The 27,186-nt window shown below is 54.4% G+C and overlaps 1 protein-coding gene across 11 annotated transcripts in view; it reads right to left on the bottom strand.

Annotated features, from left to right (window-relative positions):
* Positions 1 to 688: 688 nt before the first annotated feature.
* SLC7A1 (solute carrier family 7 member 1) overlaps positions 689 to 27,186 on the bottom strand; it is a 61,959-nt gene continuing 35,461 nt past the window's right edge. For all 11 annotated transcript variants that reach the window (XM_027973630.3, XM_042254844.2, XM_042254845.2 and 8 more), the window contains 11 exons: positions 19,630 to 20,014; positions 18,036 to 18,194; positions 16,172 to 16,346; positions 13,922 to 14,043; positions 13,194 to 13,416; positions 12,355 to 12,494; positions 9,806 to 9,908; positions 7,740 to 7,957; positions 7,382 to 7,548; positions 6,710 to 6,818; positions 689 to 5,507 (listed from right to left, as the gene is read on the bottom strand). In XM_027973630.3, the coding sequence (XP_027829431.1) occupies positions 5,404 to 5,507; positions 6,710 to 6,818; positions 7,382 to 7,548; positions 7,740 to 7,957; positions 9,806 to 9,908; positions 12,355 to 12,494; positions 13,194 to 13,416; positions 13,922 to 14,043; positions 16,172 to 16,346; positions 18,036 to 18,194; positions 19,630 to 19,999 (1,890 nt within the window). In that variant the 5' untranslated portion in view covers positions 20,000 to 20,014 and the 3' untranslated portion in view covers positions 689 to 5,403. The remainder of the gene's footprint in view (positions 5,508 to 6,709; positions 6,819 to 7,381; positions 7,549 to 7,739; positions 7,958 to 9,805; positions 9,909 to 12,354; positions 12,495 to 13,193; positions 13,417 to 13,921; positions 14,044 to 16,171; positions 16,347 to 18,035; positions 18,195 to 19,629; positions 20,015 to 27,186) is intronic.

Below are 27,186 nucleotides of genomic sequence, written 5' to 3'. Positions count from 1 at the left end.
CGCGTGGCCCACCGGTGGTCCTCGCTTTTGATGGTGGGCGCACGGAGGCGGGGCGGGGCGGGGCCTGTAGCCGCAGCCCCCTGCCCTATTAGTGAGGAAACTTCACTACGCATCTTCCTGCCGGGATCACACCGCGCCTCGGGGTCTGAGAATTGGGCACTCGACTGAACTCACCTCTAGTGCAGAAAAACGCCTCCTTTCTCAAGTGGGGCCGAGGAAGGGGGTAATGGTGAGCGCTCGAGGGTTATAACAGCCACACACCCTGACTTCCACCCCTGTCCTGCGAGCATGTCACACCCGACGACGGGTGTGTATGGGGGAGGTGGAGGGCAGTGCGAGGCCGAGGGGTTCTGGGCACAGGTCGGGGAGGGGGTTGCTGCACTTGATGTGACGTCGTTCTGCAGACAGCAGCCTCATCCCCCACCATCTGGTTGGCGGGGAGACCTGTGGGCCCCAAACCCGAGGCGACCTGGGAAGAGTGGGCAGTTGGGGAGATGATCCAGGGGCCCCCCTGGGCTGTGGATTCCGACCCCCACCCCCCAGCTGTGAGGCAACGCGACATCCGGCTGTGAGATTCAAGAAGCAAAGACCAGGCACTGGGACTCTTTGAGCCACACACCCACCCCCCAACCCCTCACCACCCTTCCCACAGCTGCCGGAATTCCTAAGACCGCACTGGGCACACCCGGGCCATAGATGGGAGTTTATTAGGATTTGCTGAAGCATGACAGGATGTACCAACAAAGTTTGACTTTACAACGTGAACTATTATGGCATCAATGTACCACCAAAACTGGGATACAGAGCATAGGTTCACATTTTTAAAAGGCAGTGGACAACCTCTACTTTCGTCCTTAAAGTAAAAATGCGGGGTAGGGGTGGGGGGAGGAATGGGGGGGACGGCAAGGGGACCAGCAGAGGCCAATCTGATTTGCAGTTAGCTGTCAGAATCTAAATCTAGTATTGCAATTATAAGAAACTATAAGAAAACTATTAGAAAAATAGAACATCAAATGAGCAAAAAAATATTACACAATTTACATAATAAAAAACACAATCCTCTTAATAATGGCTCCATGTTCAGTAGAAGAAAAAGTACACTGGAGAACCCACACACCTTCAGGTCTGACAACAAACCAACCCTCGTGGAGATCGTCACCCCTGTGTGCTCCTTAGACTTACCACACTTAAAGGCACAACGTAAGCAGGAAACTTATCTTAAATAGATATTATATACTTCTCCAATGGGAAAATAAGTCCCAAACTTAAAAAGTTTGTCATCAAGAAACACAACATCATATATACCTTGTTAATAATTTAACAAGGCCTGAATGCCTCTTCCCAGCCATGCTCCCTGACCCTGAGAAATCTCATTTGGACTTCAAGCCGAGGTCTCACGGTGGAGTGTTCAGCCAGCAGTTCGACATGTTACAGGGTGGTCCTGGGGGAGGAGAGGCTCCTGAGAACTGCGCCCCGAGACTCCTGGCTGGTCCACTCCCTCTTGAAAGAGCACTGCCACCCAGCGAAGCAATGGGCACAGAAAGGCTGGATCGTAGTGATGAACAGGAAGGTCAGTTGACTTTTTTCTTTTTCTTTTTTGCCTTAACCACCCATTAGGCATCATAACTGATGATGAGATACGGAGTGTTTGTAGCTTCTTGCACCACTGGATCAATAAAGCATTTTGTCACCCAAAAGAGTCCACAAGAGTCTGATAAACTGTACATCTCGCTCTCGCTAAGGAGCCTTACGTAACAATACTCTCATTACCAAGGCAGATATTAATATATTTTAAATTATACATAAAATTATATACAACACATATTTAGTTCCATCTGAAGTTGAATTCACACGCCTGCGTGGACATGCCACAGCCCCGCCTCTCCGTCCACGGGCCGGCATGAAGCCGCTCCCTCTGGTCTCCATAGGGGTGGTTCTCAGGGGTCAACGAAACAAGCGACTCTTAGTGTGTCAAAGCGGGGTGTCCACCCCTGGCACGGGGCCAGGCCTCTTCTCTGCAGCAGCGAGGCCCCCGACTACCCGTGGGCTCACCTGCAACAGGGCGGGCCCTTTACGAGCTGTGTCCACACATGCTGTGCTGACGGATCTGCTTCCAATGTCAGGCTAGTCGCCATCCTAGGCAGGACCCAGTCAGCTCACCGTGCCCACCCGGCCATGGGGGTGGCAGGGAGGAGACCTAGCCCAGCCTGGGCTCCACTCCCACCCCCCTCATCCCATGCACGAGGCAGCAAACACAAGCACAAGGCTCCTGCCTGCAGCCCTCCTGGTGAGAACAAATGTGACCAAGGGGCAGGAGGGAGTGACAGGGGCCCCAGGGGGCTCAGGGTGTGTGGAGAAGCCCCCACAAGGCTGTAGTCAACCTGCAGTGTCCAAACGCCACGGGACCAGGTGGTCGATCACTTGATGGAGACCAAAGGGCTCAATGCAACAAAACCCAAAGTGGGGAGATGCAAGTGATGCTGATACTGTATCAGCTGAGCAGTAGTCTCCCAACCGTGGCTCTATCACACCTCCTCTGGGTTTCTAAAAACCCACCTGGCCCAAAATCAGGGAGGAGATGTAGGCAGCGGGGGATGGGGGCCGTGCAGGGTCCTGATTGCTCCCAAAAGGTCCCATCCCCACCCAGGGGCTCACATCTCCCCCACCCATGGGCCCAGCTGATTCTTCAGAGACACTGTGCCCCTTACTCTCCCACACAGGGCCCGGGGGACCCCGGGTTTTCACAAGGTCATGCACGTGCAGGCAGGGGCCCACAAGTGGTGGGAAGGGGCACTTCCTCCCCACAAGCGGGTCTTTCCAATGCAAGTGTTTGGGGCTGGTGCCCAGGGACCCGAGGACACATCCCCCTCATGGGGTGTCTCTGGAAAATAACAGCCAAGCCCTGAAACTGAGTCTGGGTGGGGCTGAGATGTGAGACTGTTGGGCACTTCCAGTGGTTATTTTCTGCCTGTGTGTGTTTATTTATGTGTGTATGTTATGGCTCTGTGTGTAATGTCTGTATGTGTGTGTGTTGTCTCTGTGTGTGTGTGTGACATTTCTGTGTGTGTATGTTATATCTGTGTGTATGTGTATATACATATATGTGTTGTTTCTGTGTATACGTGTGTCTGTGTAAGTACGTATGTTGTCTGTGTATCTCGTATCTGTGTGTATGTGTGTGTGTCCATCTCAGGCACAGGAAGGCAGGCTGTGGTAACAACTTCTCCCATGGATGGGGATGGGACCTTTCGGGGGCAATCAGGCCCCTGCACGCCCCACCACACCCCCCCCCCCAGCCCCCGGCCTACACCTTCTCCGGATTTTGGGCCAGGTGAGTTTTTACAAACCCAGAGTGGGTGTGATAGAGCCAGGGTCTGCAGACGCCGCTCAGTCTCCTGGCAGCACAGCCCCCGCACAGAAGGGGAAACCCCTGGCAACGGTATGAAAGCCTCTCTTCACAAAAGCACGGGTCACTGAACCCCGTCCAACGACCCAGGGATCCTTTCCTCGGACGGGGCTCTGGCTCAGCGTGGAGGGTGGGGGCTTCTGATACCAATGGGGGGCATTTCGGCATGGCCCCTTGGCTCCAGGAGAGGAGGGGCGTATCCGCCCGTGAGACGCTGAGACACACCTTCCCGGCCGGAGGACGAGGCGTGTAGCTGGCTCAAGTGTCAGCTGTGCAGAGTCTGCTGCGGGCGGTCAGGCTCAGAAATTTCAGCCGGAAATAAAGAAGTGAGAGAAACTCTACCCGCCACCTTTCCTGCACACCCTTGTTCCCTCACACTCTCCGCCTCGGTGGAGAAATAGCAGACAATTCGAGCAGACAGGTGGCCAGCAGGCCCCAGGAAGAGAGCAGACAACCAAAAAAACCTCAACAAAATAAGTTAAGACTCATCAAAATATGGTACAGCACCAGCTACATAAACCTAAATACCTTTCTTTGGAAGCCCAAGCTTCGGGCTCTCGCCCCCACTTTAGAAGATTCGCAAGTGAGACTGTGAATAAAGCTCCCATGAGTGACCAGAGGGGACGACAGAGCCTGCAAGCGGGGCTGGGCCCTCACCCACCTGGGCCGACCCTGCTTCACTCATTCTTGCATTTTTTTTTTTTCCTCCAAGAACTTTCTGGGGCAGAGGGAGAAAAGCCAAGAGCCATCAGTTTATCAGGCTTATTTCTACCAGATTTGTGTAAAAGGGCAGAGGGGGAAGATAATGGGAGCTAAGCTTCACAAGCAGCATTTACATTTTGTGTGGAGTCAGAAATGCCACCCCCCTCACCTCCCGCCAACACAGGCCCTTCTATCCCCTGACTCCATTCTTGAGAAGGAAGGCACGGCCCACCTCCAAGGAGTGTCCCTGGGGCCTTAGCAGGGAGCGCCATGTACATAGGTACATGCGGTCATCACGGAGGCAGGGGTCCGGGCCCAGGGTCACCAACCTGCGGCATCTAACACACACAGAGCACACGAGAGGGACGGCACAGGACCCCACACCGTCCCCTGTGGGCAGACCCCCACACCCTGAACGGTTCAGGGAATGACTCGGCCGCTTTCCACATCACCATTATGCGCCGGCTGGATTCCGTGGCAACTCACAGCCAAGGGACAGGAAGACTCCACATGACGACGAGACGCGTGAGGGGCCGGAGGCAGCTGGGGGGTGAGGGGGGGCCGTGCATCACTCAGGACGAGAGGACACTGGCCTGGGGAACCTTGAGACCCACGAGCAGCAGAGCGGGCAGGACCCCACGAGGAGCCGGGACCATGGGGAGTACTCAGCTAAGCTCCGCTCTTTTGAGGCATGTCCTACGGAAATAGTGTCACGTTCCAGTTACTCAGGACTCGGCCGAAGCAGCAGCAGGGACCTGCTGGAGGGCTGGCGGCGGGGAGCCTGGTCCCCTGGCAGGAGTGTGCAGAGTGCGGGCCAAGTCCCCCGCCTGGAGGGAGGGGGCGGTCACAGTCCAGCGACCCTCCAGAGGCAGCTCAGACAGCCGAGCAGGAGATGGTCTCAGTAAACTAAACCGCTGGGGTGGGGCATGGGCACAGCCAGAGGACAGACACCTTGGCACCGGGACGGCTGTCTGGGGCTAGGCCAAGGCAAGGACAAGACCCAGCACAGCACCCCCGGGATGGAGGCCTGGGCTCCTGAGATGACTACCGTTCTGCCCGAGGCCACAGCAGCTGGGGTGCCGGACGGGTGAGGAGAAGGGCTGCCGTTCTTGTCCCGGAGGAGGCTCGGAGGCAGGTGGCGGCCAGTCCCAGCCCCGGTCACGTGGCCCCGCCGAGAGCTGCCGGGGGGTCGGGGACACGGGCCACACGTGGGCTGCTCTGGGCTCTGGGCGCACTGGCTGGGTGGGGTGGTGGTGCGAGGTGCTGCGGGGGTCTCTCGGGGGCAGGACCATGCGTCACTTGCAATGATCCAAGTGACCGTCAGGAGTCCTTGTGGGGTCGGCGGCCAGGGTCGCCTCCTCACTGTGCCAGAGACCATAGCCGAAGTAAATGAAGAAGCCTGCGGGCCAAGGGCAGAGACAGGGTGTGAGTCCGGGAGGCGGCCCTGGGGTCAAGGCCTCATGAGAGGCCTCTGCAGGAGGCCTGCCCCCCAAGGAAGCCCACATGACTTCCGGCAGGGTCACCTCTACACCTGGCAAAGGCAGGCGCGTCTTTCTGGGCAGCCTCGCACCTGGAAAGCCACTGGCTGGGGACCCCTGGAGGGGCACTGGTGCCTCTGCCTCATCCACTGCCCACCTGGCAGGGCGGCTGCCCTGCAGCCGCTGGAGGGGCCAGGACAGACCCCCCAGAAGTTGCGCTGGGTTTCCAAGGGCAGAGGCTCCCTGGGTTCCTCATGCTGTCTGTTATAGCTTCTGTTTTTCCCATGAGTGGCTTAGACACTCAGGTCACGTGGGAATTCATGCACCCCACCAATTCAGTCTTTCCGGTGAGTTTCAGGGGCCATAGGGGTCTGTGGTGGGACCCGGAGATCTGTGCCCCTAACTACCGCCCCCAACCCTGGCGGGGGGCCACCTGTGTGCCAGTGACAAGGGAGAGCAGTCCTGGAGCCCAGGAGCTTGTGGAGGGTGCTCAAAAGCAGGCGTCCCCCACCTCTGCAGGGAGACAGGGAGCTACCCTCCCTACCCCTCAGTCACTGGGGCAGGGGGGTTTGGCCATAACTCAGCCTGAAGGCCACTGCTCTCATCAGGGATATGGCCCGGTCAGGCCAGTCTCCCAGCGCTACTGGGTTCATTTCTGCTGCTTCGGCTGCTGGAGGCCGGCAGAGGGGCCATGGTTGGTACAAAGCGGGGCCAGGCCCCAAGGGGGACCTCTAGTTCTCCCACGGGCCCAGCCAGCCCCTGCAGCCCAGGGGGCCAAGGGTGGGGCTGTCTAGACGGTGCTGTCTAGGGTGAAGAAGGTGGTGCTCTGTCAACAGCACACTTACAGGCTGGTTCTTTGAACGTTGAGCTCTTTCCCAAACAGATAGCTGGTTCAGGCAAAGGCTTTACAATTATCTACGAGGGAGGGAGGACCCACAGCCTACTGGGTGTTCCTCACTGACTACACGTGTTTTCACTGTGTTTTGAAATCGGAAACGGGGGTGCAGCTGGAGGATGCAAGCCAGCCAGCCAGTAGCAGAGAGGACAACGAGCTGCCGGGCACAGGCGGGGAGGGGGCGAGTGGGTGGGTGGGGGGCCTGAGAGAAACGCACACCTCACGTACCCATCAGCATCCACACGGCAAACCGGACCCACGTGCCCTGGTCCAGCTGCATCATGAGATAGACGTTCACGAAGATGCTCAGGACGGGAAGGACCGGCACGAAGGGCACCTGCGGGGACAGGCGGTGCAGCGTCAGGTGTGATGGGCGGACAGTGTGAGACGGCAGAACCACCCGAGGGGAGCGCCCTCCCAGGCCTGATCTGGACGGGCGGGGCTGAGTGGGGAGGGGCTGAGTGCCAGGCGCCCCCAACACACCCCACAGGCGAAACCTCGCAGGTGGGAGTTTGTTCTGAGCAACACTAATTGCAACAGTGAACTTGCGCCTCACTTCTGAGCTTGCTGAACGATCTTATTATCTGTAGACTCTACGCCTGAAGAGGCCCTGGTCATCTCTGAGGCCTGGTAATGACACACAATCCGCCAGAGCAGGCGCTTACTTATGAAAAGCTTACAGGATGCGGGGCACTGCCTCACCCAAGGGCCAGGGGCCAGCCTTTCTCAGCAGCGCTGTCTGTGCCCGGCTCACATGCCCCTGAGTTTGGCCAGCAAGGACCTCACTCCGCACACCCAGGCCTGCCGGAGCCCAGCAGAGCAGGGTGGCCTCCTGCAGGAGAGTCAGGATCATGGCTTCCCAGGGGTGGGTCCCTCCAGCTGTCAGGCTGAGCTGTTTACCTTGAATGAGAGCTTGGTCTTGCTCTCGGGCTGCCGCCAAATGATGGCCGTGACCACGGAGCAGAGGAAGGCAGAGCCCATGAGTAGAAAGACTGCCCACAACTCCCCCTTCACCAGGGCATCCTTGCCAAGTACAGCTGCCATGCAGAAGGTGATGACCAGGAGCGCTAAGAGGGACAGACAGAGAAAACCACACTTCAGTCATTCCCCAGGTTCCCACAGGCAGATCAGTTCTTCCCAAAACCCCGGGAGGGTTGGGCTCCATCTCTGCAAGCACCAATCCCAATTAGGGCAGAATAACTGCCATCGTGGGCCCCCTGGGACCCCAAACACCACATAGGGAAGGGCAGGCTCTTACCTAGGAGGCTGGCTGAGATGTTCACTATCAGCCCAGAGAATTTGGAAGGCTCCGTATTTTTGGGTGAGAGTACGGTTTTCAAAGAAAGCTTCTCTGCTTCCGGTAAAAAGCCCGTCTGAGAATCGCTGCTGCTCACCAACTCATTCTGGTCGACTGGATCGAGTTCATCGCTAGTCCTGGCCATCTGGTATACTGTGTTGGGCTGCTCGGGCTGATACCTGTGAGGCAGCATATTGTTTAGCCATCAGATTAGGCTTTAACTCAGCACAAGTACACACACTCTAACTCATGTTCTTAGTAAGGCTTCAAAGGGAAGCTGCCTAGGACACAAGGCATAAAATGGGAAGAAAATGGTCAGAATGATACATGCGTGTGTCCTAAGACGCTTCAGTTGTGTCCGACTCTTTGCAACTCTGTGGACTGCAGCCCACCAGGCTCCTCTGTCCATGGGATTCTCTAGGCAAGAATACTGGAGTGGGTTGCCATGCCCTCCTCCAGGGGAACCTTCCCGACTCAGGGATCGAACCCACGTCTCTTATGTCTCCTGCATTGGCAGGCAGGTTCTTTACCACTAACTCTCCGCAAACAGAAACAGAAGAGCCCTGGGCCTCACTCCTGCCTCAGGGCAACATCCTCTTCTTTTTATGTCTCCTATTTGAGGCAACTTGACCTCCACCATGAAACAGCCCAGAGGAAGGTGCTGAGATCGTTTCTCTCACTCTGAAAAGCAGCACTGGCCCTTAAGATATGAGGCCACTCACAACAAAACTACAGTTGTAGGAAGCTAAAATACAGATAGAAACAGAAAGCAATCATATTAGGATCCTAATCCATGCAGAGAGCCAGAGAAACGTGTCTGCAGGCTGATGGATTTGAGAAATTCTATTTGCATGATTTCATTGGATCAATTTATTTAAAAACTCTAAGTGCCTTGGGATAAATAACTCTCTAAAGCTGGGTGAAGGACCAAGCCTATGGCGTGATTTCCAAGACACAAGCCACCTGCAAGTGAAGCATTCATTCTAAATGAGGCTCCTTATCTTCCCAGCCAAAAGGAACAGCGCTCCAATCTCCTCCACCAGCTTCAAAACATGCAGTGCTTTATGCATTCTTCTGCATAGAATCTAAGAGTGAGTATGAAGATACTTCACCATTTTTTTTTTCACTGATTCACTTAATAAGAAGGCTGGGGGAGACTCGGAGAAGATTGTAGCACTGAGCTCTTGGGAAGAAATATGTGGTCGGAAACACTAGCTCTAGCGGATTCTCCAGAGCCACTACTGAGGCTCAGCCCAGGGACGGTAGCTGGAGAGCAAGTTAGGGATGGAATCCATGGCTTGGCAAGATTAAAGCCCTGCAAAGTAGGGGGGGCCTCTCGCCAGGAGACCACACTGGATGTCTATGCTACCTGGGGTCACCCCTGGGAGCAAGGAAGCAGAGCCCTGTCTCCCAGAGCAAAGGAAAATTGGAGCAGGGTGAGCGTGGAGAGAGGGGCGCTGTGGCGGGCAGGAGCCCCAGGACACTGAGCCCCGGCCCGGATCTGCTGTCACGGCCCTCCACGGGGCTGGCCCTGTCCGGACGAGACTCAAAGCAGAACCTGGAGAGTCTTCCTGCACATCACCCCCAGCCCTCCAGGCCCTGTAACGGCCCTCTCACCTCCATGGAAGCATCAGTGTCCCCAGTTCTCCCAGTGCCCACTAGGGCCAGGCCCTAGTCTCCGGTCCAAACTGAGATCGTTACCCTCAGCCTTCAAAAATTCCGATCCAAAGATGCAGCCCCCAGCCATCAAGTTGATAACCTGTCTCTGTCTTCCGGACATCCAGCCAGAAAAATCAGAGCATGTGAGAGAGAGAGAGAGAGCGGTCGAGCCACCCCGGACTCCTTTCAAGGCTATTCTCTGTAACTAGACTTTCAAGCACCAGGTCCCACCCTCTCCCAAGCCGTTCCCAAAGGAATGATCCACAGCTTCAAGTTTACAGCGTATAAACCGTTAACACGAACTGGTAGCAGGAAGCTGGCAAAGGACGTCTGCTCTTCTGTCCTGGAACCCAGAAAGCCACACCTACCGTAAGACCAACACGCAGGCAGCCACCAGAGAGTAAGCCAGGAGAGTGCCGATGGACATGAGGTCCACCAGGTCCTTCAGGTCGAAGAGGAAGGCCATCACCGCTGGGGAGGAGGAGACGAACATCAGGATGGGTGTGGGCCCGAACACCGTGGCAGCCAGAGCCGCCACCCGCCCGCGACCCAGGGCACCTGGGAGGGCCTCCCCTTCCCCCTGCCAGCCCTTTCCATGAAGAAACGTGGCAGCACCGCTTAAAAGGAAGGAAAGTTCCGGATTAAACCACATACACAGCTCCCAACAGACAGTAACAATAAACAACATTTATACAGAGAGAGAGCTTTTATCAACATGACCCTGGTGACCCCCATGGCAACTCTGCCAGCCTTCCCTGCACTACAGATGGAGAAAGCCAAGTCCAGACATGTTGAGAGACTTACCTAAGTAAGGGCACACAGCTAGTAAGTGGAAAAGCCAGGCACTGAGCTAGGTTCTTACGGCTCTGGGGCAGTCTGCCTTCCTCTACACCATGCAGACTCACAGAGAGACACGCACATCTACCCATCCACCACCCATCCACCACCTACCCATCATCTACCCATCCACCATTCAATGGCTCTCATGAGCACGCCAGTCACTGGGTGCAAGGTGTACGCCGCTGAACTTTGGTCTTCCCAAGAATACCACCTGAGGCCTGCATCAGGAGGCAACAATGATGAGGAGCTGCGTGAGGGCAAGTCCGGGATGGCTGACAGGGGCTCCTAACCCAGAATATGGGCATGGAAAGTGATGGTATTCCCAAACAATACCAGTCCCTTCACCACAACCCCACTTAACGCAAAGCAAAACATGCAGTCTTTTTTGAAAATCGTTCCTAGATTTTTATAAGTGTATGCACGTCTGTTTATGGGGATATATGTGTCAAGTTTCCCACTTAAAAAATAACTTGGCTGGATCTACTTTGGGATACTTTCAAAACACATGCAATCAACACAAGTTGAAATATAAACACAAAGCCATTACTTTTCCACAAATACTTCTCAAACCCACACAAACCATGGCAACTAAAACAAATTCAAATTGAGGTTGACTAACAGAATTAAAGAGCAGCGAGGGCCTACTGGATAATCAGAAAACCCACTGCGTGTGTATCAAATGCTTACGTCCTCACTCCGAGAAACCTGAGCCAAATTTCGCCCATGGGAGGTGATTCTTAGAAAACTAAAGACTTGTATATCACTCTGACCAAATAAAGAAAAAGCAAACCCTTGGTCTGGTGATACAAGAACTTTACAGTGGCTTTAAAGACTGTAGTTTCATCTCCCTTAATCAGCACAGGAAGGAAATTAAGGCCAGTCTTCAGTACGATCACATTACATGTGAATATTGGAGGAAAAAAAGAAAAAACACTCACTATTTCCAGTTCCTTAATCCCTTAAACACATGGGTCACATACTGACACACGGTGTCCCTTAACCTGCCCACAGCGATCATGCTCGAGAATGCAGACTCATACAGCACACGTGTGAAATAAGAAAAACTGGCTTCCTTTCGTTAAACAACATTGACCCATAAAAGTAAGCACATTTTGCTAAGGGTGTGAATGCTGTTAACAATTCACTCATCAAGAGGGTCAAACGCCTCCCCTGTGGCTATCTGACAAGTCCCTGTGATCCAGCTGTGGCTGGCACGTGTCCTCATTCACCACAGAGACCTCCTGCTCCACACATGGGCTGGGAGGGCCCAGCCAGCCTGGCCCCAAGACAAACCAGGAACCGAGAACCACTGCTGTCCTCCCTGGGCGTGCATCCTCACTTCCCCCTTCTGAGCCTCCGCCTCTCCTCTGTGCACCTGCCTCTGGGCGGTGAAACGCGACTCAAAGAGGAAACAAAACCAAGGGTCTCTTTCCAGGGCTGCCCTGCCTTTCAAGGTGCACACAGAGGCCCAAGGGTTCCCCAGCCCGCCGCTCCCTTCTGTCCTCTTGGCGAGGGACCTGATAGCGATCCGTCAGCTCCACCTCCTCTCTCCTGCCATTTGTTGTTCATAGGCTCAGGGCGGAGGGCTACCCCAGACACACCCTCAGTGTCCCCTGGGGAAGAGGTGGCATGTTTTATAAAACGCTGATCGTAAGGGATTCTCGCTTCCTAGAGAATTCACGAGCTAAGACACACGGACGGTGAATTTCCAGCACCGACAAGACAGGGGATATACTGTGAAGGACTTTACCCCACCAAGGTCTACTCAGGGACACCTGGGGAAGGGGCAAGACACAGCTCTGAAGGGACAGTGTACATGCCGAGCTCAGTCCAGTGAGACGGTAATCACTGGAAAATGCGACCTGTTTGAGAATTCCATTACATCCTCTGAGAAACTAGCATTTGCCTTTTGTCAAAAGGCACTCAGTTACCTTGCGACAAACCAGACTCCAAGGGTAAAAACCAAACGTTAGAAAGACCAGTCGCAACTTCTCTCAGACGGGCACAGGCCAAGACATTGCCTTAGGGAGTAATAACTCAGCCGTTAAAATGCTGGATAGGAGATTCCAGTTCTTACCGGCAATGGCACCCGAGGTTAAGGTGGCGATTATCGGTGTTTTGGTCCTGTCATTGATTTTGGCCAAAAATTTAAACAGCAGCCCGTCTTCAGCCATGGCATAGATGACTCGAGGCATGGGAAACATGGAACCTAAAAGACTAGATGGGAGGAAAAGCGAACTGCGTCCGTAAGAGAGCTTGGGAGAATAAAGGCATCGCAACAGGTGTTCACACCCAGGAGAGGGAGCCGGCTCCAACCTGGGAGGCCCGCGGCGCGACACGCCGGGCCCGGGGGAGCGCTTGCAGCAAGTCTGCACGTGTGTGTGAGTGGGAAACGCCTAGCGTAAACCAGCGTGGCATCTAGACACAGTGCTATGGAAGAGATGTTCTGCGTTTATTCCCGCGATTATCTCCAGCTGAATCAAAAAGAAAAACGTCACTGCCTTCATGAAGATCTCCCTGAAGTCCACAGCGGTTTCCTGTGTGTACAGGCTAGCAGGGAGCATGAGAGCAAAGTGACTCTCATTAAAAGGCGTTTGCGGCACTTGCTCCTTTTCAATGGTAGCCTCTGCTTTATGGCCAAAATAAGGGCCAGAGGCAGTGCTCACAGAGGTGGCCTGGTCTGGCCAGTGGCCACAGTCAGGGACAAGAGACGCAGCCCTTGCTGAGCCGACAATGATGAAATGTGGGCCTCAGGCTATTGAGATGAACGTCCCTAACGCAAAGACAGCCCCAGGGATTGATCGAGAGCAGCCCAAGGGGAGAAGTCCCACGATCGGGGCTGGGTTGGGCTCTACTTCAAGGGGAGAGAGGAGTGGTCACGGCACACCCGCCTTCCCGAGCGTCTCTGCCCCTCACCTGGTAGACAGGGCGCAGAGGGAGCCAACGGCCACCGCATACTTGGCTCCCTCCCAGCCCACGTGCTTGAAGGCGTCTGGCAGGGGGCTGTCCTTGTCCAGGCAGAAGTAAGGCATCATGAGGGTGAGGGCGGCCGACACCCCGAAATAGGCGATGAAGCAGATGAGCAGGGACGCGACGATGCCCACGGGGATGGCCTTCTGTGGGTTCTTCACCTCCTCCCCTGCAAGGCGGGAGGAGTTCAGCCGGAGGGCTTGAGACCACCCTGCAGCTCATGGCCCTGCAGGGCCAGGGCCCTTCCAGGCTCCGGGGAACCCAGGGGAGAGGCCCTCAGACCAGACACAATACCCAAGGGCCCAGGGAAGGTGCTCTCAGCCTTTTCGCTGAGAGTCATCGTGGAAAAGAGAACACACTGGAGGCTGGAGCCCGGCCCCCTCGAGTGCCCGGACAAAGTCGGACTAGGTAGCCACACTCCCCCGGAGCGCACATGGGGTCTGCCGCCAGCTGCAGCCACGGTGCCATCACCCCGGGCCCACACGGGACAGGCAGGCAAGTTCCTGTCGGGCAGGCCACTTGGGGAGCAATGAAAGGGGGATTGGCAGGAAGGTGCAAACCCACACTCGGGCACTCAGGAGCAAATGGGCAGCGGCAGGCATGCACACACCCGGGGGAGGGGAATCAGACGCCTGGCCAGGCGAGCCCAGGTGTCCCGAGGGCGGTGGACCTACCTGTGGTGGCGATGCAGTCAAAGCCCACGAAGGCATAGAAGCAGGTGGCTGCCCCCGACAGGACACCGGAGAACCCGAAGGGCATGAACCCACCGACACCGGGTTTCCCTTCCTCTGTGTCACTGAAAGAGAGAGCCTCCGTCAGGGTCACAGGCCCCTGCTTCGTGGGCCTGAAGAGGAGCCACCCTGACGGCCACCCCGAGCAGCTAGGCCCAGTCCTGCAGCGTCCCCCGTCCGGCAGGACAGCGGCCCCGGGGCTGTGGGCAGACGTAACTCCAGGACCCCACTGGTGGCCAAGGGGCCAGGAAACAAACACCTCTCTGGCCAGAGGCCAGCGCGGGTCATCACCGCAGGGATGCAGAGCACGGGGATGGCCAGCGACAGGAAATCCCATCAGCTGGCAGAAACAGTCTCTTCAAAACAGCATGAATGCCCTGTGTCATGCACCAAACTGGGACAACCCTGAGGGGTGGCATGGGGAAGGAGGTGGATCCAGGATGGATGGGAGAAACACACACACCCGTGGCTGATTCATGTCAGTGTATGGCAAAAAAGACTACAGTACTGTAAAGTAATTAGCCTCCAAATAAAATAAATAAAAAAAAAAAAAAAAAAAAACCAGTAGAAAGGCTAAATATGGACAGACAACCAGGAGACAGGAGGCGCCCTCTCCGCTCAATTCTTCACCGGCTCACAGTGACTGGTGAGGGGGCCCGTGAAGCTTCCTGAGTCGACTGGGTTACTCTAAAACATATTTCAAATTGGCCCTACTTCGCCATGAATTATCGGGCACTGATAAATTTGGCACGAACAAGACCCAGGAATGCTGGGGAGTGACTTAAATTTAAAAGCTCTCAATTCTCTGTAGTCACGTTTCGTCCCAAAAAGGCAGGCTCTTTTTGTTTGAACTGTTGACCACAGGGTGTTAGAGCTAGTTTCACGGGTTCGTTTCCTGCCTGCGCTCCAGTTAGTGAACCAGCTGCTGATAAGTGCCTGCCCACGGAGCAGGCCATTGGAGGACACGCCGGGCACCAGGCCTTAATCAGAGGTCAACCCAACATGTGACCACTTGGCTTTCCGGCCTCTCTTGCAGCTGAACGTGGCCCCCTACTGGATTCTGGCCAGGGGGATGTGGGCAGGAGGAACACGTCTTCCGGATCTGAGCGCACGGGCCTCGGACTCTGGCCCCTGGTGGGAGAGCTGGGTCATGCCTGTGCCCACCCACAACCCAGCTCTGACCACACTGTGTCCTTGGGGATAATGGGTCAGCGAGTCGGGCAATCGGGCCCCTGAAAGCCTGCACGTGTCCATGCTGGCCAGCCACCCCCAACTGATCATTCCTGGAGCTGAGATATCCTTGTAAAGCCACTGCATTTTAGGATGATCTCTTCAAAGCATCAGTTTAACCTTTAGCCACAATTAAAACAGAAATGTAAATAAAATTAGAACTCCCCATTCTCCATCCTAAGACCCTAACATGTATCAAAAAATCTGACAACAAAAAAAAAGGTCAGAAAGATCCACTCCAACGTTTTGCTTTTGTTTCCCGAAACAAGGTGAGCTTGTTGGTAAGGGCGTGCCCAGAGGCCTGCAAAGGCACAGGGTGGAGAGCTGGCCGGTCACCTGCTTCCAGCCCTGGGCGTCCTGAGCCCAATATGGAAGGACACTGAGGCCATGGCATCTCAGGGCTGAAGCGGCCCACGTGGAGTGAGAGTGAAAGGAGTTGTCATCATCACGCTGTGATAACCTCAGTTGTTCTGAGAAACTACTCTGAAGAACACCTGAGATAAAAAGTTCTACCGACCTGTTTGTTCAAGGTGATCAGATAGGAAGGCATTTCAAAAGAAAGCAGCATCCGTGTGGAACCGCAGAGGAAAATCTTCCTTTCCGAAAAGGAAATTCAGAGTTCCATCATCAAAAAGGATACAGGGAAATAGGGACAACTGAGGGAGCCTGACCTCGGTCCTCACCGAGGCAGGGTTGGAATCAGCATCCAGAGATGCCGCTATTCCCCCAGCATCTTCCTATGTCGTACAACCGACAGTCAAATACAAGGCAAGAAAACACAAATTTCAGACAAAGGAGACACCCTCAGCTATCTGACTGCAAAAAAAAAACAGTTCAGTAGTGACAAAATATCCTAGCTCAAATTACATTTTTTAACAGAGACTGTTCTGGACTGTGTTGTGGTAGCCAAGGTCCGCCCCAGCCGCACCACGCCCAGGCGCCCAGAGTCAGAGGGACACCCACTTGTTCAGGCAGAGGTGACCCGACGTGTTCTGGAAGTCCTCCTCCGTGAGCTGCCAGTTTTTAATTGATCCTTTCACAAACCCCGACACCATGATGAAGCCCAGCACCAGAACGTTGACACACGTGAATATTTTGTTGACCATGGCTGACTCTTTCACACCCAGAGTTAAAAGTCCTGCAAAAGGGCATAGACAGAAACGGCCTCAGTGCTGACCTCGGGCCAGCAAGTCCCTCTGGGGTGGGGGTTGGGGACGAGAAGGTGACGTTAGAAGAATCTGAGCAGCGTTAAACCTCCAAAGAGGAACGAGGCTGCAGTGACTCTCATCCTAGAGGCAGGGATCAAAACAACCCAAGTCCACGGGGTGTTGAACAAAGCCATCAGGGCTGGACTTCCAGCCACCTTGTGGAATTGAGACAACAACCAGGAGCACCCCAGGGACAGCAGGGCTGGGGACGTCTGAGCCAATGGCTCCCCTCAATAGCAAAGCCCTCCCTGGGATGAAGGGAGGCTCTCCCTGAATCTCCATCACTGAGAACCACCCAGTGGGTAGGAGTTCATTTCCTCCAAGGAGACACTCTGTTCAGTGTCTTGAGAGAAAAAAAGAGTTCTCTAGACATGGAATCATTCAGATGCTCTGTGGGGTGTTAGCAGTGTCCGCAGCGACAACCACCTGGGGGCCCTGCCACAGAGTCCCCTTCTTGGGACTCAGTGCACGTAGCACGTCTGAGCCAGACCAGCTCTACCTCGAAAACTCGAGATAAAAAAAATACTGGGTGAAAAAGCACAGGTGACGCTCCGCAAGCTGCAGGTCCGCCTTGGGGGATGCAGGACACACTTCTGTGGTGCACCCTCGGCCAGGGGAGCAAAGAGTCAGGGAGGCGCCCAGTGGCACGGGGCCACCGATCTGACTGCGTGTCTCTTACGCGTTCTAACGTAAAAGATGCTCTACGTCATAGACTGATTTCTGAAATACAGGCATTAGAAGGGCGTGGAGCAATTCAGGGAACACTTCACACTCCGCGGTGTTTGTTCTTCAGCCTCCCTCCCTCCTGTCCTTATGAAAATCTCACTCGTGAATACTTAATTTCTGATCTGTGTTCCTGCTAGCTGGACCAGACATACCGCTGAGACTGGCCCTGTGCAGAACGATCTCAATTACGTGTGTAATTAGGTGTGTAAAACAAGGCACCGATGCTTTTAAAACCCATCCAAAATCTTCTAACCTCAAAAGAAAATTTATCTGCATTTAAGCTTAATGTGTACATTAACAAAACTCCCAACTGGGTGGCAGAGACTCAGGTCAACATCACTAAGAAGAAGATACCATCAGCTGTGTTCAAACCCTGTCTGCAATTTTAAAATTCTGTACCAGCAACTTTGTGGGGAAACTTCATGATATAAGGAGGTGTTTTGCTGGCTGGTTGGGTGCAAACCACCTCAGCTGTCTCCAACCCCAAGGTGCAGCGAGCATCGGGCCTGGTTCCTCCATGTCGTCCTGGCTGACGAAGGCCAACTCTCCTTTCTAAATGGTCATCCGCTGAGTCAGAAGAACTTGTATTCCTGGGTCACCTGTACACAAAGCCCGAAGCCCTAACAAAATCCTACTTCACAAACACTTAAAGCAAACACCTGAGAGTCTCTTTTAATTAAACAGCGCATAACTTGACCTATTCAATAGGCCAACCCTCTGCGAATCTCTGAGAAGCCATTTTGACAAAAAAAAAAAACAAAAAACACAACAGATGTCTGCATCAATTAAAGAAGACAAGAAAACGGGGGGATGGGAGGAAGAGAAAAGGAGGGAGCCTGAGCCTCACTCCAGACTCCCAGCCCCCTCCCGATGCACCCGACGTGTGACCGTACCTGTGAGGATGAGAATGATGATCACGGCGAATATGTCCGGGTTCTCGGCCAGCACCCCGGGTGCGTGCAGGGCCATATGCTTCCGCGAGAACTCCCCAATGGGCTTCCCAATCAGCTCATCAAATGTCGCACTCCAGGCCCGAGCTACGCTCGAGGTACCTGCCGAGAAACACACCATCAGATGGAAGAGAAGGCAACAGTCAACACAGCGCCTGTTGTCAACACCTGCAGGACCCACAGGGGCTCACAGCCTGCGGGTGCTGGGGAGCAGGGGACCCCGCGGCAGCCACTGTACCCCAGGACGTGTTGACTCAGAAGGGAGGGCCGGTCGGAATCTGCAGAGAAGCCAGACATAGGGCCTCAGAAGAGATGCATTCTCCATCACAACCAACAGAAATGTGTGTGAGGATGAGAGAGAGAGAGAGAGAGAGAGTGTGTGTGTGTGTGTGTGTACTATGTGTTTTGAACCTATGTGTAGCTGAATCATAGTAAAATTTAACAAAATAACACCATCCTGACCGCCAAACAGGCGCTCTGACAGTACTGAACTCTATTTTATTTCACTATAACAAGAAATCCTGGGGACAGACAATTCAGGGGACCTCACGACCTGCCCCTGCAGGTCTTGGCTGCAGTAGGCAGTGGGGGCCACGTTCCTCCCTGAAGACCCTCAACAGTGGAGCTGACAGGGCCTGTCTCCCAGAGGGGGCCGGGGGACCAAGGACAGCGGCTCAGGGCTGGCCCCCTCCACTAGCAGCCAAGTGGCTGGCTCACCAACCCCCACCCCCGCCCCTGCCAGAGTCAGCCACCTCTGCCGCTCTGTGCCAGGCCTGGGGGGAGCATGGGCCCCGAGGCTCTGATTGCACGGAACACCCACAGGTGTGGAGTCCAGCACCCCCCACCATCACCCAAACAGCCAAGAGCACCCAACTGTTCTCTCAATCCAAGTAACACGCGTCACTGCTTTTCCAGCAATGCTTCCCGGGAAATGCCACTAAAGTTCCAGTCACCACAAAAGGCGTCTTCCTTTATTTGTAAAGGATGCCTTGCTGGTGACCATCACCTGCTGGTTTAGCAACGGCAGGAGCTTCATGCTCACCGTTCTGTTTCACTTGCACGCAAGCTCTCTGGAAATGTAAAGGGCCTTTTAAAGTAGCCACATTCCCACCAAGAGGCTGGGCTGTCAGATTGGGTAATTTCTGATTTCTTCTTTGTGCTTTTCTGCATTTCTTAAATTTTTCTGTATCAGTGATGCATTTACTTGAGCAATCAGGAAAAAGACTGAAAGAGACGAGGTCCTTTTCTCACTAGCGCCGAGCGTCCTGATTCTGCGTCTCTTTGTGCTAACGGGACTAGCCTCTTGGGGGCTGGGCTTGTCCCCACTAGGTTCCCGAGTTCTTGGTCTTTAAGAGCCAGGGCAGTGGCGCCCGCGGCAGGCCTCTACCTTGCACCAAAGCCAAAGGGAAAATGTGCACCAGTGAGAGCAGGCGGGAGGAGCCGAGCTTGCGGGGAGCCAAACCCCCTGGGTCTGGGGAGCCAGGCTGGGGCGGGAACACCAGGAGGGAGGCGGGCCGGCACCGGCGCGGAGACCTACCGATGATGTAGGACAGGATGAGGTTCCAGCCGGTGATGAAGGCCCAGAGCTCGCCCACGGTGACGTAGCTGTAGAGGTAGGCAGAGCCCGTCTTGGGGACCCGCGCGCCAAACTCGCCGTAGCAGAGGCCGGCCAGCACGGAGGCCAGCGCAGCGATGAGGAAGGAGATGACGATGGCGGGGCCGGCGTCCTCCCGTGCCACAGCCCCGGCCAGCACGTACACGCCAGCCCCCAGCGTGCTGCCCACCCCCAGAGCCACCAGGTCGAACGTGTTCAGGCATCTCGACAGCCGGCTCTCCTCGCGGCTGCAGTCCACCACCTTCCGCCGCAGCATCTGCTGCCCGATGCCCATCAGCGCGGTGCACCCCATCCCGCAGCTGCAGGTCTGTCGAGGGGAGGACAGAGGCGGGAGCTTCGTTAGCACTCTGCTCTCACCCAGGGACCCCTTCACCGCAGCAGGTGGGCCATGCGGTCCTGCACTGTCACTGGCCGCTAAGGCCTCACCTGTCAGGATCCCACCACCTGCGGGCAGAACACCCACCCACAGCTTCCCGGCCTCAGGTTTGACCAGCGGGAGAAACACCCAGAGGCCAACCCACCCGCTGATGGGACTCTGCTCTCTTGAGCCCCCACACTGATTTCAGTTCCCAATCGAGAGCCTTCTCCAGGCAGAAATAGCAAGAGAAGCGCAATTAAGCCCGTTGTTCCTGCTGAGAGTCATACAATTCACCAGGAAAAGTAAGCTGTTACTCTAAGGGTATGGGCTTCCCAGGTGGCTCAGACAGTAAAGAATTCGCCTGCAATGCCTGGAGAACCCCTGGGACGGGGGAGCCTGGTGGGCTGCTGTCTATGGGGTCGCACAGAGTCGGACACGACTGAAGCGACTTAGCAGCAGCAGCAGCCACTGCAGAAGACGCAAGTTTGATCCCTGGGTCGGGAAGATCCCCTGGAGAAGGAAAGGGCAGCCCACTCCAGTATTCTTGCCTGGAGAATCCCAAGGACAGAAGAGCCTGGCAGGCTACAAGTTCACGGGATTGCAGAAAGCTGGACACGACTGAGCAGCTAAACAACAACGTTCCAAGTGTGCTGTGGTGGAAGGCAAACCAAACTAAATATGAATTTAACCATCAGAGCCCAGAGGCCTTCAATGGCAGTGACAACACTTTTCAGACCTTCCCGGGACCAAGCAGGAGCCAGGCTGTCTCCAGTTTAACAAAGAGCATGCCCAGAGCAGAAAAGCATTGAACTGTTACGAGCTAGGGCCCCTTGTAACTGTCGCCACTCTGGGAAGCACTTTGCCTCTGCACCAAAACGCGGGCAGAGTGCTATGTGATACAGTCCAGACAGTACCCGCAGGGTCCAGTCATCGACCTTCACAGGAATCTTATCACTCCATGGGCCCAGGATGCCACCCACCTCCTGAACCACATCCCTGTCAGCATCCTCTGGGAGTCGCCGGCCAATCACAGGAGAATTCGTCCCGAGGGGGCAGGGCCTGCCTGGAGCCCCAGGGCAGGGGAACCAGAGCCCCTATCCTTCCAAAGAGGACAGTGTGGGAAGCGGGAACCCTGACAGAACATCTCCCCGGCCAGGCGGCCAAGGTCGACATCAGCAAGTGACAGGTGATAGTCGAGCGTATGATGTGACGAGAAGGGCCTTTACCTCGGAGAGCTTCCTCCCCAAGGCCGTAACCCCAGGCTAATCCCGAGAGAAGCATCAGACAAATCACAGGAGAGGAACTCTCTGCGAAGCACCTGCGTTTCGCTCGTGTGTGCGTGCATGCTCTTTCTTTCAGTTGTGCCCAGTCCTCGGGTGTCATCAAGAACAAGAGAAGTCCGTGAGCTGGTGCAAACAGGAGGAGCCTCGGGACACAGGACACTAGCCTAGAGGACGGGACGAGGCCCCGGGATGAGAGGAGGACAGCGGGGAAAGCTCAGGAAGTCTGAACAAAGCACGGACTTCAGCTGTATCCATACCAGGCGGTTGGCCACAGCCGAAATATCACACTAGTGCGAAGATGCTAATCTCAGAGGAAGCTGGGTGTGGGCACGCAGGAACTACCCTCACAGCTCCTGCAAACCTAAACGTGTGCAGAGACAAGCTACCATTATGACTCTGAGCCACGAGAAATCCACCTTGATGACCAACTGGTGTTGACTGATCTACCTCACTTTGCTGCAGTTAAGTGACCAGAAAGTGCAATCGTCTCAGTGGAGACGGGAGAGCTGGCAGAGTCCGTACCTAACCACCTGGAACCCTGGACTGCCTGCCCACACCCCTGTGGGCTGGTCCCCTGCCCAGCTGCAGGCCAGGCCCCCTGCGAGTCACAGAGGGATGGGTGGGGGTCCTCTCCATATTTTATCTGATGGGCCAAGAGAAGAGAAAAAAAACAGTCTCTCGAGACTCAAAAGCTTTCAGCTAGAATGGGGAATAAACTTCTCTGGTCGGAAAGCCTTCTTGTAAAGATGAGGAAAAATAACGCAGAGAGCCAAGAGTCGAATGGGGTCACGAGCTCGGAAGGTGCAGGGGGGCCAGCTCCATATCTGGGTCTGGCGTTGGTGGGGGAGTAGGAAATGATATCACCCTTGGTGAAGGGGGCGGAAGTGGGAGGAAATGAGGGAAGATGACCTTATTAGTGGAACAGCGTGGAGCAGGAAAGTCAGGGGTCTGATAAGAGCCGAGAGGGCAGGGACAGAACAGGAGACAGGACAGAGAGTACCAGTGCCCGGGATGCTTGCGGCCACTCGCGGGCCCACTGCTGGCGCTTGGTTGGGAGCCCCAAGCCCTGAGGGGTCCCAGTGAGGCGGCCATGGGGGAGCAGGTGCTGAGGACGCACTGGGGCCCAGCACTGTCTAGGAAGCCCAGGGTGCAAGTCCTGCCTCCTTCTTTCTTCCTTCCAGGATTTCCCTGAATTCATTCAAGCCAGACTGTGAACCACAACAAAGCCTACAATAAACCACTGCTTGGATAACAAGTTAAAAGGGAAGATGCACCATTTCAGCACCACCCTCAGTGGAAGGGCTGTGCCAGGAACGGTGGGAAAGGCGGTGAATAACTTGGCAGCATCATCTCGGGGAAAACCCAGAAGGGAAGTGGAGCCTGAGAGCACCTGACGACCCACTCTGCTTCTAACGTGACTGATAAATGGGACCGACATTTAGAGAGAGCAGGCACCCACTCCCACCCTCTCCTCAGTTCAGTTCAGTTCATTTGCTCAGTCGTGTCCGACTCTTTGCAGCTCCCTGGACAGCAGCATGCCAGGCCTCCCTGTCCATCACCAGCTCCTAGAGCTTGCTCAAACGCAGGGCCATTGAGTCGGTCATGCTATCTAGCCATCTCATCCTCTGTCATCCCTTTCTCCTCCTGCCTTCAATCTTTCCCAGTATCAAGGTCTTTTCAAACGAGTCAGTTCTTTGAATCAGGTGGCCAAAGTATTGGAGTTTCAGCTTCAGCATCAGTCCTTTCAATGAATATTCAGGACTGATTTCCTTTAGGATGAACTGGTTGGATCTCCTTGCAGTCCAAGGGACTCTCAAGAGTCTTCTCCAACACCACAGTTCAAAAGCATCAATTCTTCGGTGCTCAGCTTTCTTTATAGTCCAACTCTCACATCCATACATGACTACTGGAAAAACCATAGCTTTGACTAGATGGACCTTTGTTGGCAAAGTAATGTCTTTGCTTTTCAATATGCTGTCTAGGTTGGTCATAGCTTTTCTCCCAAGGAACAAGCATCTTTTAATTTCATGGCTGCAGTCCTATCTGCAATGATTTTGGAGCCCAGAAAAATAAAGTCTCTCATTATTTCTGTTTCCCCATCTATTTCCTATCACGAAGTGATGGGACCAGATGCCATGATCTTAGTTTTCTGAATGTTGAGTTTGAAGCCAACTTTTTCACTCTCCTCTTTCACTTTCTTCAAGAGGCTCTTTAGTTCTTTTTCACTTTCTGCCATAAGGGTGGTGTCATCTGCATATCTGACACTGATATTTTCTCCTGGCAATCTTGATTCCAGCTTGTGCTTCTTCCAGCCCAGCATTTCTCATGATGTACTCTACATACAAGTTAAATAAGCAGGGTGACAATATACAGCCTTGACGTACTCCTTTCCCTAGTTGGAACCAGTCCGTTGTTTCAGGTCCAGTTCTAACTGTTGCTTCCTGACCTGCATACAGGTTTCTCAAGAGGCAGGTCAGGTGGTCTGGTATTCCCATCTCTTTAAGAATTTTCTCCTAGATGTAGTTTTTAGTTCATAACAAATGGATTCTCTCCCCAAAACAATAAAAGCCAAGTGCAAAGCAAAGACAGTGCAATTGAACAGCACAGTCTTTCCTTGGCTTCCCAGAGTAAAGTGACCCAGGAGGCTAGAGCGAGCACCATCTTCCTCTGAAAGACCACTCTATCCTGGGCTCTGGGAAGGGCTGGTCCACAGTCCACACACCTTTCTCACAGGGGCTGCTGTCTGGGGAAGAAGCCAGAGCTGCCAGAGTGACTGTGCTGGGACACCTGGCAAAGGGCACGCAGGGGGACACCTTCTGAGAGCCCACTGACCTCACTATAGGCCGAAATGAGCCCCCCTGGACACTGCAGCTGCAGCGAACATGCCACACGCCCCTGGTTATCCCTTCTCCATGAACCCACTTAACCAACCCTGGGGACCCAGCACCATCTTTAAAATAAAGGGGCTGGGGCACTGAGTTCTGTACATTTGGACCCAGACACTGGACTGCAAACACACGTGAAAGGGACTTTCTGGTTGAGACTCCCTGGACATAGCTGACTTCTTGTAAGTGGGAAGACAGCAGCCATTGTTTCTCAGGAAGAGTCCTGGGCTGGAGAGAAGTGCTCGGGTGCAGTGAACAGGAGCAGAGCAGGGCTGGCTGTTTGCTCTTGGGCTGCCTCTCCTGCACGCCCTCTCTGTCTGGGGAAAGGGCAAACCCAGTCCCCTGGAAACCGCTGGGACAGGCACGCAACCAGTCGCCACCGAACCCCAGGGCTGAGAGTGCGGACAGCACGAGTGCCGTGTCCAGTTCTACTTCCCAGGGTGGGAGAGACTGAGATGCTCACTAACCCCGCCCCGGGCTTACTTTAAAGTAACGTCCTTTCTTTCTGCTTGGCAGTAACGGAAAAATCTGGGTTCTCCAGGCAGCAGCACCTGTCAGTATTGTGCACACATTACCCCACAACTCACGTTCATGCCTGGACTCCTGAGCTGCTCATTCAGCCAACAGCTGAAAACAAATGAAACTTCTCCATGTAAAACCAATCTAAGCACGTCAGCCTCGCCAGTGTCGGGCTCGGACAGACTTCCTGCAGTCAGGATTTACGCAGAAAGTCCCCAGTATGCATTGAAAGCATTATCTGGAAATTACGTTATCCTGTCTCCCAGGGAGAAATTTTTGCAACAGTCAAGAGCTATACTTTCATTTCAGTTTTTGACAGGAATCCTGTAACACCAAGAGCTTTGGCTCTCTCTCACTCCTGACTCACGCATTATGAAAGAATGTCCTCTTAGAAAGCAAAGGAAATCTGTCCCTTTCCCACAGAATTTCTAACTCCAAGTTTGATTCCAGTGATCACTATATAACAGTCGGAGCAAGATGGCCCAACAGGTCCAGAGTGCTGAGATAAAGACTTTAGGATGCGGTGTTGAAGGTGTCTGACAAAGGCAGGCAGGTGTGAACTGTATGATTTTTTTTTTCACTCAGACTTAATGACAGTCCCATTACCGAAATAGAAGAGCTTGATGGCTTCATGGAGGGAGGGGAAGAGGTCACAGACGGAAGCTGTGATAGACACTAAGTTCATAAATTCTTTGGAGAAAGTCTTAACGTTGACATTTTTTCCTTCATATGTCTTTTTTTTTTTAAAGTGGTTATTACATTTGGGAGTGGTCCTAAGCAGGGGAGTCATATAGAGTAAACCCTGTCATTCCAGCAGGAGACAGACGTGCTGAGGTCCACACAGGACGCTGAGCGGGGACGGGCGGTCCCCAAGTCCCCTTCAGCCGGGTGGGGCAGGGCTGCCCTGGAGTCCTGAAGGCTCTGGAACACCTGCAGCTTTAATGAGGAAGGGAGAAGAGGTGAAGCCACCTCAACCAGACGTGGTCCAAAACAAGAGTGTTCCAGGTCACAGGCCACAGTGGAGGAAAGATGCATGCAAGGAATGCAATCTGCATTGAAGGAAGTTGTTCTCCAAGCCAGATCCACTTCCCCCCGGTGGCAGGAGGCCCAGGTGCAAGAACTTTTAAGTTTAAAGAAAACCAGGATGGAGGGGACTGGTTGACACAGATGAAGACCCAACACGTGGGTGTGTGGAAGGAGGTTAAGGAAACGACAGAACTGAACTGGTGCACAGCAGGGCAGGGGGGAGGCGAGGGGAGGAGGGGACCCAGGGAAGTGAAGGTTTGTGGTGGCTGGGGGGCTAGCCACACCCCCACGTCCTCGCTGAGCAGCGGGAGCCCGTCCACCACCCATGAGATGTGACCTCAGGACTCAGACTCTCTTAAAGTCCCCCAGGGTCTACACCCATCTGACCCCAGGCAGCGATGGATAAGCCGAGGGCAGAATGGAACTCCTCCTGAATTCAGGGATCTCACACCTGGTATGATGCCCTGGGCTGACACAGCCAGGCTTAGGGAAAAGCAGAAATGCAGTCCCAGCCAAAGAGGCAGAGAGTTGGGGCCAGTAACTTGGTGGAGGGCATGCAGCCAACAAAAGATGGGAGTCTGGGCTCAAACTCACGCCTCACCGCCTGCAGAGCCTGTGCTGTCCTCTGAGTCAGGATCCCCGGGGCCCCGGGGGTGCAGAGGGGCTGGGGGGAGAGGCTGGACAGCTAACTGGCAGTGGGCGGGAGGGTGGTGGTGGTGCAAGCCCCCATCTCGGAGCTAAGCGTCCACACGACCCACCAGCAGGGCTGCATCTAATCGCTTCTGCCCCCAGAACCTACGGGCCCACGAGCAGAACATACGGGACCAGAACACGTACAGGGCCCATAGCTCACACTCAGTACAATCACTGACTTAATTTTAGGGAACTTAACAGGACACTGGCTGGACATCTGTCCTTCATCTTAGGCAACATCTTCACCGTTGACTTCAATGACTTATGAGGGTCTGTCCATCAAAGGAGATCTCATTTGCTGAATATTCAAAGGTTCAAGTCACCAAAGAGTCCGGTTCTATTTCTCTAAATGAATACACATGTAAGAAGATGCTATTTGGGTTAAAATTCAGCCCAAGCAACAAGGAGTTGCCTCTGAGGCCTTGAAAGTTTCCCAACAGTTCCTTCTGTCATGGGAGGTGCTCCTCTGTGGGGACAGCTGGCGTCCCTGTCATCTCTGCCCAGGGCTCCTTGGGTTACACTAGTGCATGTCTCTGGGGCCTCAGTTTCCACATCTGAAAAACGGGGTGGCTCTCTGGTCCTGCCTTGACGTATAATACACAAGGAGTATACCAAGACGGCTTCCCTGGTGGCTCGGTAAAGAATCTGCCTGCAATGCAGGAGATACGGGTTCCATTCCTGGGTCAGGAAGATCCCCTGGAGGAGGGCATGGCAA

The sequence above is a fragment of the Ovis aries genome, chromosome 10 (genome assembly GCF_016772045.2).
Source record: "Ovis aries strain OAR_USU_Benz2616 breed Rambouillet chromosome 10, ARS-UI_Ramb_v3.0, whole genome shotgun sequence".
Classification (NCBI taxonomy): Eukaryota; Metazoa; Chordata; class Mammalia; order Artiodactyla; family Bovidae; genus Ovis; species Ovis aries.
This window is presented reverse-complemented; position numbering and strand designations above follow the sequence as displayed.